This window comes from Vipera berus (genome assembly GCF_964194415.1).
Source record: "Vipera berus genome assembly, chromosome: 13".
NCBI lineage: Eukaryota > Metazoa > Chordata > Lepidosauria > Squamata > Viperidae > Vipera > Vipera berus.
Genome location: NC_138216.1, coordinates 19,561,173 through 19,574,158, shown reverse-complemented (window position 1 = coordinate 19,574,158; position 12,986 = coordinate 19,561,173). Strand labels below are relative to the sequence as shown.

The 12,986-nt window shown below is 42.3% G+C and overlaps 1 protein-coding gene across 2 annotated transcripts in view; it reads right to left on the bottom strand.

Moving 5' to 3' along the window:
* The window catches only part of RPUSD1 (RNA pseudouridine synthase domain containing 1), a 38,988-nt gene that overhangs the window by 24,295 nt on the left and 1,707 nt on the right, over positions 1-12,986 (bottom strand). The window contains exons 1-3 of one of the 2 annotated variants that reach the window (XM_081338420.1): positions 6,782-6,997; positions 4,926-5,118; positions 4,174-4,297 (exon numbers count right to left, since the gene is read on the bottom strand). In XM_081338420.1, the coding sequence (XP_081194546.1) occupies positions 4,174-4,297; positions 4,926-5,107 (306 nt within the window). In that variant the 5' untranslated portion in view covers positions 5,108-5,118; positions 6,782-6,997. Of the gene's footprint in view, positions 1-4,173; positions 4,298-4,925; positions 5,119-6,781; positions 6,998-12,986 lie in introns of those variants that run through there. The other variant, XM_081338419.1, reaches the window with a different exon arrangement.

Below are 12,986 nucleotides of genomic sequence, written 5' to 3'. Positions count from 1 at the left end.
GGACTCAGGGCGGTTTACAGGGCAGTTAAAACCATGAATACAAAAAATTTAAAACAAATAAAACAATTAAATTAAATTCAAGCCCCAAGAGTAAATCTAAAACCCAGTTAAATTAACAACCCCAGTCTGGACCAAACAGATCGAAGAGCCAGGTTTTCAGGTCCCGGCGAAATGAGCAAAGGTCGGGGGCAGTCTTAAGTTCTGTGGGTAGTTGGTTCCATAGGGCAGGCGCACCCACAGAGAACGCCCTTCCCCTGGGAATAACCTGCCGGCATTCATTAACCGGCGGTACCCTAAGAAGGCCCTCCCTGTGGGGGCGCACAGGACGATGGGAAGATGATGCCGGCAGCAGGTGTTCCCTTAGATAGTCCGGACCCAAGCCATTTAGGGCTTTATAGGTCATTACCAGCACCTTGAATCTCACCCGGAGGGCAACCGGAAGCCAATAAAGCTCACGGAGGTGTTACACAGGAGTATCGGGAAGCTCCCATCAAAACTTGCGCGGCTGAATTCTGCACCAGTTGAAGCCTTCGGGTGGTCCTCAAGGGCAGCCCCATGTAGAGGGCATTGCAGTAGTCTAACCGGGAGGTCACGAGCGCATGAGTGACTGTACATAGAGCATCTCGGTCCAGATAGGGACGCAACTGGCACACCAGGTGAATCTGGGCAAAAGCCCCCCTGGTCACGGCTCCTATATGATCTTCCAAACTAAGCCGTGAATCCTGGAGGACTCCCAAGTTGCGAGCCCTATCAACGGGGGATAATACCTCATCCCCTATTGTTAATGATGGAGAAGGCTGGTCAGCCCGAGATGCCGGTATGAACAGCCACTCAGTCTTGTCAGGATTGAGACGAAGCCTGTTTCTCCCCATCCAAACCCGGACCGCCTCCAGGCAACGGGACATCACAGTGAGGGCATCACTAGGTTGGGTCGGGGTGGAAAGAAAAAGTTGGGTATCATCAGCGTACTGGTGATACCCCACCCCGAAACCACGAATGAGCTCACCCAGCGGCTTCATGTAGATGTTGAACAGGAGGGGAGAGAGGACCGACCCCTGAGGGACTCCACAAACGAGAGATCTCAGGGTGGACCTCTGTCCTCCCGTCAACACCGACTGCGAGCGGCCCAGGAGGTAGGAGGAGAACCACTGTAAAACGGTGCCTTCCACTCCCAGCCCCGAGACGCCGCAGTAGGATATCATGGTCGATGGTATCAAAAGCTGCTGAGAGGTCTAATAGGACTAGGATAGAGGAACAACCCCTGTCCCGAGCCCGCCAGAGATCATTCACCAGTGCGACCAATGCCGTCTCTGTGCTATGCCCAGGTCTGAAACCCGATTGGTACGGGTCGAGATAATCAGTTTCCTCCAGTATCGGGGATTTCAGGTACAATGTGCTGATGTTGGCGCTCTGCTTAGCTAGTCCACTGCACTGCTCTGTTGGTGCTACTCTGCCGTGCTGCTCTCAGCCTCTGCTGTGGACGCCACTGCACAGCTGATCTTCTGTACTGCTCTCAGCCACTGCTAATTCACCTCACTGCTCTAAGTCTCTCCTCAGGGCACTTTACTCCTCTGCCATGCAGCTCTGCTGCTCAAGGTCGACCACGGTGCTCACAGTCGCTAGTGTTTGCTGCCATTTAGCTCTGTTTCACCACTGCTCAGTGGCCTCCATTGGTGCTGCACTGGCTCCATTCTGGTGTCAGGCTGCCTCTCCGTCTCTCAGCTCAGCTATCTCTCCTTCTCTCAGATGGGTCGCCGGTCCACCTCTCAGTTGGGACACTGGGTTGCCTCTCAGCTGGACCATGTCATAGTTAGGCCACCGGGCCAACTCTCACCTGGGCTGCTTCTCGCCAGAATTTGAATCCAAATAAATGTTTGAGTTCCAAGATTTCTCTTCTCTCCAAGTCTAGCCTACGCCCAGTCTTTTCCTCCATTCCCTTTTTTTACCTGTGATTGCAATTCTGTGCACGTTTTTTTTTTGTTTTTTTTAAAGGTTTTTAACTAGATTATTCAGGAGAGCCCCACTTTTGCATGTCTGCTCTCTCAGTTCTGGATCTCTGGAGCTCAGTCAGAGTGACCATCGGGTTCTTGGTCACTTCCCTAAGACCATTCTTAGGGAGACCATTCTTAGGGATAGAATCAAGATCAAGTGAAGTACTAATACCACTTTACAATGGTTTGGTAAGGCCACACCTGGAATACTGCATCCAGTTTTGGTCACCACGATGTAAAAAAGATGTTGAGACTCTAAAAAGGGTACAGAGAAGAGCAACAAAGGTGATTAGGGGGCTGGAGGCTAAAACATATAGGGAACGGTTGCTGGAATTGGGTATGTGTAGTTTAATGAAGAGAAGGGTGAGGGGTGACATGATAGCAGTGTTCCAATATCTCAGGGGCTGCCACAAAGAAGAGGAAGCCAAGCTATTCTCCAAAGCACCTGAAAGCAGGACAAGAAGCAACAGATGGAAACTAGTCAAGGAGAGAAGCAACCTAGAACTAAGGAGAAACTTCCTGACAGTGAGGACAATTAACCAGTGGAACAACCTGCCTCCAGAAGCTGTGAATGCTCCAACACTGGAAGTTTTTAAGAAGAGACTGGACAGCCATTTGTCTGAAATGGTATAAGGTTTCCTGCCTGAGCAGGGGGTTGGACTAGATGACCTCCAAGGTCCCTTCCAAATTATTATTGTTATTGTTGTTGTTATTGTTATTATTATTGTTGTTATTATTATTATTATATTATTATTATTATTATTTTTATTATTATTATTATTATTATTATTATTATTATTATTATTATTATTATTATTATTATTATTATTATTATTATTATTATTATTATTTATTCTCTCCTGACTGCTCAGTTTAACTGGGAAACCAGCACTTGGAAGAGTCCTGGTTGTGCCAAACTTCTTCCATTTGAGAATTATGGTGGCCCCTGTACTCCTAGGAACCTTCAGTGCAGCAGAAGTTTTATTGTACCCTTCCCCAGATCTGCCTTGTAATAATCCCGTCTCTGAACTCTGCAGTTTCTTTGACTCAAAGATGGTAAGTTCCCAGATCCAGGTGGCCCTAAACCCAAAGCTACTCAGTGTTGCCAGGATTGAATCAAAGCCTGTTGTTCCCATCCAAGCCCCTATGATCTCCAGACTGTGACAAGATGTTGGCAGCATTGCTTACTTCGCTAGGGAAGTATACAGCTAGCTGGGCATTAAAACCCAAGGTTATGGTTGACCTCATCTAATATCCTATAGAGGCTGAAGAGGAGTGGACAGAGTACCAAACTCTGTAGCGCTCCACAATCAACACTGACTGAAACCAACCACTGAGGACGGAAGAGAACTAGCTCAATGCAATGCTCATGGACCGCCTGAACATAACCCAAATAAAATATGATAATATTTTGTTTTAAAAACACTTCAAAACATTTTTAAAAAGCCATAAAAGCTGGTGGAGCATCAGGGAGGGGTGGCGGACACCAAGACTGTGAAAAACAAGGAGGAAAATCTTCCTTACAGACTGTGAAATTTGCTTACTCCGCCTTTGAGTCTCCATTCCCCACATTTGCTGGCCTGTGCCATGGCTTCCTCCTCCTCCTCCTCTCCCCTGGCTCGCTCTTGCTCCTTCTCTCCCTGCTTCCCTCCTTTCTCCCTCTTTCCCTCCAGTGTCACCTGGAAGAAAGATGATCTGCACGTGGACCCACCGTTCTGTCCCCCACCTCCCTTGAGCCTGAGGCTGCTAGCCCATCCCTTAGCACACAGATTGCCTGGCAGGTAGTTGTCCTGCACCACAAATCAGGCAGGGATAAGTGACTCACCCATGGCCACATGGTGGTGGTGTGGGGGAAGAGGACGGGGACTAGTGGCGGGGCAGGAGCGCTGGCAGAGGACCAGCTGAGAATGAATGCCTGCGATAGGTCAGCTGCGATGGAGTGCCCAGGGTGAAGTGGGCATGGCAATATCTCCATGATCAATAATCCCATTCCACCACAATAGAGCAGCCTCTCTTGTTATATGACTTTTTTTTCTTATCACTCAAACACACTACTGCTCAGCAAAGTCTATCCTCTTCATTCAAAATTTAAACATTCAGAAAAATTTTTGTTTCCATTTCTACAATCTAGAAAACACTGCAGTTTGGCTGTCACATAGTGTAAAGAACAGGGGTAGTTTACCAATGCAAGGTAGGCCTTGGTGACTGTCCGATTTTTGAAACACTTGTATACACTGCCAGCTGCCTCTCTGTTCAGTGCCACACAAAGTGCTCCACTGGTGGAGAAATCCAGCTGGTGGCAAAACCTAGAAAATAAAAAAGTACTCAAAATATGTTCATATGTAGACCCAATTAAAATATTTGAAGACCCTTACTCATTATATTTCAAAAGAGTTAAATATGACATGGCTGAGGCCTAAAAGATGGTCTGTTTCTTGTTTAGAGCCAAGGTATCTGAAGGACTATGCCTTTTGGTGGAATCACAGCTGTTGCTTTTTGGTAATGGCCACAAAGCTGCTCACTCCCTTTCAGAAGCAAATAGAAACTTATGAAGTTATGATAAAAAATTAAAACACAACCAAAACCAATCAGAAGGCAAAACTAGTAACATCAGAAAAATATAGAATGGGCAACAAAGCAACAATGGAAGCATTGTTCTGAAACAAGTTGCATGGGATTTGAGATGGCAACCATCCCTGTCTCAGCAGGAACGTCGAGCAGCTAAGAGAAGGCCCTGCTATAGTGCTGAGCTCCAAGCATTACTCCAAACAGGAAAGGCTTCAATAGACAAGGGAGTAAAAGCAGCATTCCCAGATGCAACAGCGCTGGAAACAAGCACAGGTGCTGAACTAGTTGCCCTCTCTTAACAGGTGGGACTCGAGGTCTCCGCCATCAAGACTCGCCACCCCTCCTCACGGAAACCTACCCACTTACCGGAAGCCATAGTAAGTGCCTGGGTCAGCAAGTTCTGGAAATCGGTATTTCAGCTGACTCTGCAGAGTCAGCTTTTCATACCACATCTTGCTGTCGATGCGGACATCCCAGTGCTTGTTGACCACGATGAAGTCCTCACTTTGATACAAAATTGACAGGTTGTCAATACTTACAGGCTCCATAGTGGCAAACCCTTTGGAGAAAAAGAAAGTTCTGAGCTTCGGTCACTGTTACACTGTATTTTTCAGCAGATGTTTGACAAATATGATTCACACCATTAAAGGATCATAGGTAAAGGTAAAGGTTCCCCCGCACATGCGTGCTAGTCGTTTCCGACTCTAGGGGCTGGTGCTCATCTCCATTTCAAAGCCAAAGAGCCAGTGCTTGTCCGAGGACGTCTCCGTGGTCATGTGGCCGGCATGACTAGACACCAGAGGCACACGGAACGCTGTTACCTTCCCACCGTAGTGGTCCCTATTTTTCTACTTGCATTTTTACGTGCTTTCGAACTGCTAGGTGGGCAGAAGCTGGGACGAGTAACAGGCGCTCACTCTGTTACGCGGCACTCGGGATTCGACCCGTCAAACTGCCGACCTTCTGATCGAGAAGCTCAGAGTCCTAACCCACTGAGCCACTGCGTCCCTTCTTAAAGGATCATTTGTTGTTGTTGTTGTTGTTAGCTGCGAAGTCGTGTCCGACCCATCGCGACCCTATGGACAATGTTCCTCCAGGCCTTCCTGTCCTCTACCATAAAGGATCATAGTGTCCTCTAATCAGAAATGTTTGGCAATCAGTTAGGATTTTCCAATGGGAATAGGAAATCATTCTGCACATATCCCTTGACTCAGTAAAATATCAGCAAAGAACCAATCCAATGTTTTATGAATAGCTACTGAAGTTCAGTGATAGACCACCAACGAAGTTAAAAACCATGATTAAACAGATGCAGAATTTGGATGTATGGTAGTAATATTTATGCAACAATGGGAATTTTAACGGCAGACCATTACATTAATGCCAAATATTATACTTAGGGAAAACTGTTATAAGTTTTATTATTAGTTTATTACTTCAGTCCTGATCTCTAAAATGATATTAATTTTTTTTTATAAAAAACACTAGAAATATAATGATCAGAATGTCTATGGAGATTCTGAATCATTCAGGTCATAGTTGTCCCAAGGGTGCTTTTTCAAAGGGCAACTGGACTGTTTTTTCCTTGAAGACATTTCATCCAAGAAGCTGCTTCAGGTCTGACTGACTGGTGGGAATTGAAGGAATTATATTCCTTGCACTCATCTGGTTGTTAGCGCTTTTTCTGAGAGCTGTTGAAGCCACTTGGGGGTTTATCCGTGCCCTCAGGATCACCTGAATCAGAGTGCAAATTGGTGTGGAATCTTCTTGGAATTGCTGAAAGGACTGAGTTGTAAAAAGAAGATAGGTGTTGAGGGAAGGATGTTAAATTTTAACATACATGATCTCTTTGACCACTCTTTCAAACTAGTGGTCCTCTTTGTCCAGAATGTGGACTTTCATCATCTTGCCGGCTGATAAAGGAAGATGCACAGTTATCCTGAACACAGATGACTACAGAGTCAAGGTTAACAGTTTTCTGAAGGGCACTGCTACATATGAGAGTCTGAGGAGAGATCCCACCAGCAGTTATAAGAAAAAGATCATCGATTTCCTGCAACTACTACTAAAGGACAATGCCACTAAGAAACCACAACGCTACCACCTTTACCCTGGGGAAGCCACTCCATGCATATATGGACTCCTCAAAATCCACAGAGAACTCCACCCATTGTCAGAAGCATCAACTCCGTTACCTACAACACTGTGAAACAACTAATTACCTTATTAGCTCCTCCAGTCGGCAACACTACCCATCACATCAGTAATTCAGGTTTGGAAACTAAATCTGGATCTGGATGAGACTATGGTTTCTTATGGTATGATTTCGCTCTTCACCTGCATTCCAACAACTGAAGCCGTCACGGTAGTGAAGAAATGACTGCTACAAAACAGCACATTAGGAGACAGAACTAAACTCAGCCCAAACCACATATGTGCCACGCTGGTCCTCTGCCTGACCACGTATTCTAAATGCAATGGTTTCTACAGACAAAAACATGGCTGCATCATATATTTGCCTGTGTTCCCCATTGTGCCCAATTTAACATGAAAGAGATAGAAATCAAAGTCCTAAACTCCTTCACAGGAATTCCACCCACTCACTGATACAGGTTCGTGGACCATACTTGGGTCAAGATTAAAACACAGGAAGTGGAAGCCTTCACCAAACACTTCAACTCTGTGGACAGATACATTAAATTCACATAGGAAGTTGTTAAGGAAAATAGTCTGGATATCCTGGACTACGTAGTATGCATTAAGGAAGACAGATGCTTTAACACTGAAGTTTACAAAAAACCCACAGAGATCAGTATTTACATTTTGATTATCATCACTCACTGGAGCACAAAATGGGAGTGATCAGAACCCTACCACTGGGCTGAAGGTTTGTGTCATGGTTCCGATAGACGAGACCAGTAGAAATAAGAATTCCGAGGCAATTGCTTTCCTCAAAGAACACATTTATTGGCTTCATAGTATTGGCACAAACAAAGATGAACCCAAGACTGAAAGTTCCCACCCCCAATGGTTACAGAGTAAAAGTTGAACTCCCCATCCCTGCAGTGTGTCATAAATCACAATTCCCAAGTAACTACTTTGGCGGGCTTTCTAATGGTAGCTTCAGCCCGCCAAACACTTAGGTAACATGACCTTGGTTCCCATAGAACAGTTTATTGTTATGTCTAAACTAAAATAATACATCTCCCCCCTCCCAATACTGTGGCAATCGAGAACTAAACAAAGATGCCTGCCAGTGAAGGTTGACAGTTCGCTTACCAGTGAAGAGGGAAAAGAACTAAAATACATCAAGGAAGCCCTCAGAACTTGTGGTTACCCCAGTTGGGCCTTCATCAAGTCCAGAAAAAGACCTAGCAGGAGCTCCTCTATAACAGACAAAGAAAGGAACAAAGAATAGAATAGAATAGAATGGAATGGAATAGAAAGAATAGAATAGAATAGAATAGAATAGAATAGAATAGAATAGAATAGAATAGAATAGAATAGAATAGAATAGAATAGAATAGAATAGAATAGAATAGAATAGAATAGAATAGAATAGAACAGAACCTTGGAGGTCTTCTAGTCCAGCCCCCTGCTCAAGCAGGAGAACCTATACCATTTCAGATAAGTGACTGTCTAGTCTCTTCTTTAAAACCTCCAGTGATAGAGTGCCCATGATTTTTGAAGGCAAGCTATTCCACTAGTTAATTGTCCTTACTGTTAGGAAGTTTCTCCTTAATTCCACTAATCAGCAGATCATAAGCAGTGTGTTTTGAATGGGGTGAGAATACTGATCCTTTTTCTCTACTACTTTGATACTTGAGTCCCTGGAAAAGACTAATTTCCAAAAAGCAAGAAAGTCCCAAACGTGAGAAGGGGATTTTTGCCCCACCCTTCCAGAGAAACGAAAGCAGCAGCCCAATTCTTTTTGGGGGACAAAAATAGAGAAGTATATAATACTAAAGTGGAAGATATATATATATAAGATATATATATAAAGATATAGCTTTGCAAACTTGAGAACTGAGAAAACTGTTTTTTTCTTTTTGAAAGAATATTGGGGTGAAGTTTAAGAAGCTTTAAAGCTGAAATAATTTTTCATTTTAAGTGCTGGAAAATAGATATCTAAGGACATCTAGTGGTGGAATAGAGGTACAGCACCACATTTGTGTCTAGAGTGGACTTGGCACATAATTGAGATATGAGTTGGATAGAAAAGATGTTATAAGCTGGAGCTATTTTTATTAGGTACAATATTAGAAAAATATGTTGAGGAAATATATACTAAATGTTGCATGTATTAATAACAGTAAGAATTAGAATGAAGGCTACTGCTAAGCTTGTAAGCCGCCCTGAGTCTTCGGAGAAGGGCGGGATATAAATGGAATTAAAATAAATAAATAAATAAATAAATTGTATTTGCTTAGTGTTGGAAAAAATGAAAAAACACTACCTGAAGAAGAGAGGATCAAGTAAACACCGGACAGTGTAGAAATTGACAGATCGATATTGAAGGGTAAAGAAAAAGAAGAAATAGAATGATTCCAAATTTAGAATGTAGTTTATCACTGGCTGGAAAAAAGGAATAGAGATTCGGAATTCAACATGTATTATTAAGTAAAAAATGGTCCCAGACAACATGTTGTTTATTAAGCACGTATGATTTGTAAAAATAGAAAATTAATAAAATATTATTATTTAAAAAGAGATCTTGTTGGATCCTGAGCTTGTCTTCTGGAGTGTTGGCTATTCCTGCCAGTTTAGTGCAATCTGCAAATCTGATGAGTTCGCCTTCTATTCCCTCATCTAAGTCATTTATTTATTTATTTTATAAGTGTTTTATTCATTATTACAAATCATAACTGCTTAGTAAACAACATGATGTCCAGGTCCATTTGTTACTCAACATTGCATCTTAATTTCTTCAATATAAATCTATTCAATGCTACACAATCCAGTATTTTTCCCCCGATCCTCTCTTCTTCCCGTAGTGTTTTCATTTTTCCAACATTTAACAAATACAATTCTTACTATTATTAATACATACAAAATTAGGTATATACATCCTCTTCATATTTTTCTAGTGTTATACAAATAACAATAGTAATAATTTATAACCTTTTGGGAGACTTCCTGTTTGGCAGCCGTCGGGACAACTGGGAAAAGCTGGTGCTCGGCTTTCCAGCTTGGTTTTTCTTCGTCTAGCGACCCTTAAAGGGTCAGAAAGTTGCCCTGGAGGGGCAATGGAGGAGGAGGAATACTTCAGGAGCTCAGATCAAGGGGCACCCAATCGGAGTGAACTGTAGGACCCTCTGGAAAAACAAAAGGAAAAGGCTGTTAAGATCTACCAGCCATAGTCGTCTCCAACAGGAAGAAAAAGGACTATAAATCAGTGGAATTTCAACTGCGTGCTGAAGCTGGGTGAGCAAGATTTTCTTTCCTTCTTGAGGATTATAAATGTTGAGCCCCTGATGGGAAAGGGCTGGAAAGTAAAGACCCCCAGAAGGTTTAAAAGCGGTGAGTAATTATAAAGGGGGGATAAGACACTTTGTTTAAAATATCAGACATTGAAAAATAAGCCAAGGAGGACATCTAGTGGTGAAAGAACAAAATTTCTGATATACTGTTGTTGATTGAAGTTAACCTTGACAAAAGACACCTGCAAATGATAAGACTGCCTTGTTGTGAGATTGAGATTCAAAGCTACTTCTATTGAATTTGGCTAAATTTAAACAGACGTTGTTTTGGCTTGTAAGCTGTAAAATGACTTCATCAAATATTACTAGACTCATGAAGAAAACTTCTTCTGCACCCTCAGTAGGACAATCCAGTCCTACAACACAGGGATCTATTGAAGCAATGTTGCAATGTGAAAAGATAAGCACTGCTCAAAGTGAAACACAGACTTCATTAAAATTTCTTCAAGATCTTATGTTAAAGAATCAAGAGACTTTGGAGAAACCACCTAGAAATACAGGAAAATCACAGAAGTACACAAAATAAACTGGAGAAATTAAATGAAATTTTGGATATAAAGGGAAAATTTGAAACTCAGAATCAAATGATAATTAAAAAATTAACAGAAGATACACAAAATTGAAGAAAAAACAGATGAGAATGATAAAAAGATAGAAATGTTACTACAAGAAAATGAAAAATTAGAGAATGCAATCAAAATTTTAGAGATGGAAAAAGCAGAACATTATTTAAGATTTCAAAACATTCCTGAGGATAGAGAAGAAAACATAGCGGAGGTGATTATTGACATCCTAGAGGAGACTTTGAAGGCAGATTGAGGAGAAATTCAGCTTGAGTTGGATGAGATATTTCGCTTCAATTCAAGCTATGCAAGAAGAAATAAGGTGCCAAGAGAAGTACTTGTACGGTTTACAAAGAAGACAACAAGAGATGAAGTACTACGGAAAGTTAGAGATGAACCAATACAATATAAAAATAAAGAAATTGTGGTCTTAAAGCAGATACCCAAGAGAGTTAGAGATACACGAAGACAGTACCATTTTTTTGACCACGAAACTGATTGCCAATGGTATAAATTTCAGATGGTTGATGCCGGAAGGTTGATGCAACTTGGGGGTCCTCCTAGATTCACAGCTCTCTTTAGAAGATCATATAGGAGCTGTGACTAGGGGGGCCTTTGCCCAGGTTTGCCTGGTGCGCCAGTTGCGGCCCTATCTGGACCGGGATGCCTTGCGTAGTCACTCATGCACTCGTGACCTCTCGTTTGGACTACTGCAACGCTCTCTACATGGGGCTGCCCTTGAAGACCACTCGGAGGCTTCAACTGGTGCAGAATGCAGCCGCACGAGTTGTGTTGGGGGGTCTCCCGATACTCCCATGTTACACCTCTGCTCCGCGAGCTGCATTGGCTGCCGGTTGCCCTCCGGGTGAGATTCAAGGTGCTGGTAATGACCTACAAAGCCCTACATGGCATGGGTCCGGATTACCTACGGCAGCACCTGCGCCCGGCGTCAACTTCCCTCCGTTCAGTGTGCTCCCACAGAGAGGGCCTCCTCAGGGTGCCTCCGATCAAAGAATGTCAACTGGTGGCCCCCAGGGGGAGAGCGTTCTCTGTGGGCGCGCCAGACCTGTGGAACCGCTTGCCGGTTGAGCTCCGGATGGCCCCCGACCTTCGCTCCTTCCGGCGGGATCTAAAAACCTATTTATTTGAGCAAGCCGGCCTGGTCTGATGGGTTTGGGGGTTGGGTTTTAATATGGTTTTAACTATTGTATATATTGGGCATAATTATTTAATTGCTTTTTATTTGTATTTTAATATTTATTGCCCTGTACACCGCCCTAAGTCCTTCGGGAGAAGGGTGGTATAAAAATCTAATAAATATAATAATATAATATATCTTAATAAACTGGAACAATACAAGGTATAGACTGGACTCAATTTGGAAAGCAGAAGATTTTGAAGTGAGGAATAGGTCAATTTTAGATGAAGGAGTGAAACTAAGTCAAGGAAAGAGTAAGGAGCAGAAACAAACAGAAGAGAGGACTATATGTTTTAGCCTCCAGCCCCCTAATCATCTTTGTTGCTCTTCTCTGTACCCTTTCTAGACTCTCCCTTGAAAATGACCTGGAAAGGAATACAAAAAGGGCCAAGATGGACTTTAAATTGTTCCTTATTAAAAGAAAAAGAATTTATAGAGTTAACAAAAAAAGAAATGGAATTCTTCTTCGAAGAAAATAAAAAAGAAGATACTACAGTACAAAATTTATGGGACACAGCTAAAGCGTATTTTAGAGGTATAGCTATAACGTATATGGCAAGGAAAAATAAACAGAGAAAACAGCAATATGTATTATTAAAAGAAGAATTTGGAAAGTTAGAATTAGAACTGCAAAGAAATCCACAAAAAGAGAAATTGACATAATAAAACATAAATTAAATTTGTTAGACTCAGAAAAAGTGGCAGAACAGATAAAGAGCGAAGCCATTTTTTTCTGAAAATCCCAACAAGCCGGGAAGATGGCTAGCTTATAAACTTAAAAAACAGAAAGAAAAAAGGTACATAATTTACTTGATGGGAAAGGTTATTTACAATATAAAAATGAAGAAATAAAAAGATAGTTGAATTCTATAAGGAACTGTATGGTAAGGAGGAGACTTCAAGAGAGAAAACTGTAAAATACTTGGAAGAGAGTAATCTTCCAAAGATTTCAGAGACATTTAAAAATATGTTAGACAAAGGGGTTACAATGATGGAAATAACAGAGGCCATAAAGAGACAAAAAAATGGGAACACTCCTGGTCCAGATGGACTTCCGGCAGTTATATAAGAATTAAGGAAAGGCACAAGGCAAGGATGCCCTCTATCCCCTCTGTTATTCATTTTCACTTTGGAAGTTTTAAATCGAAATATAAGACAAGATATAGAAATTAGAGGGTTGGGGATA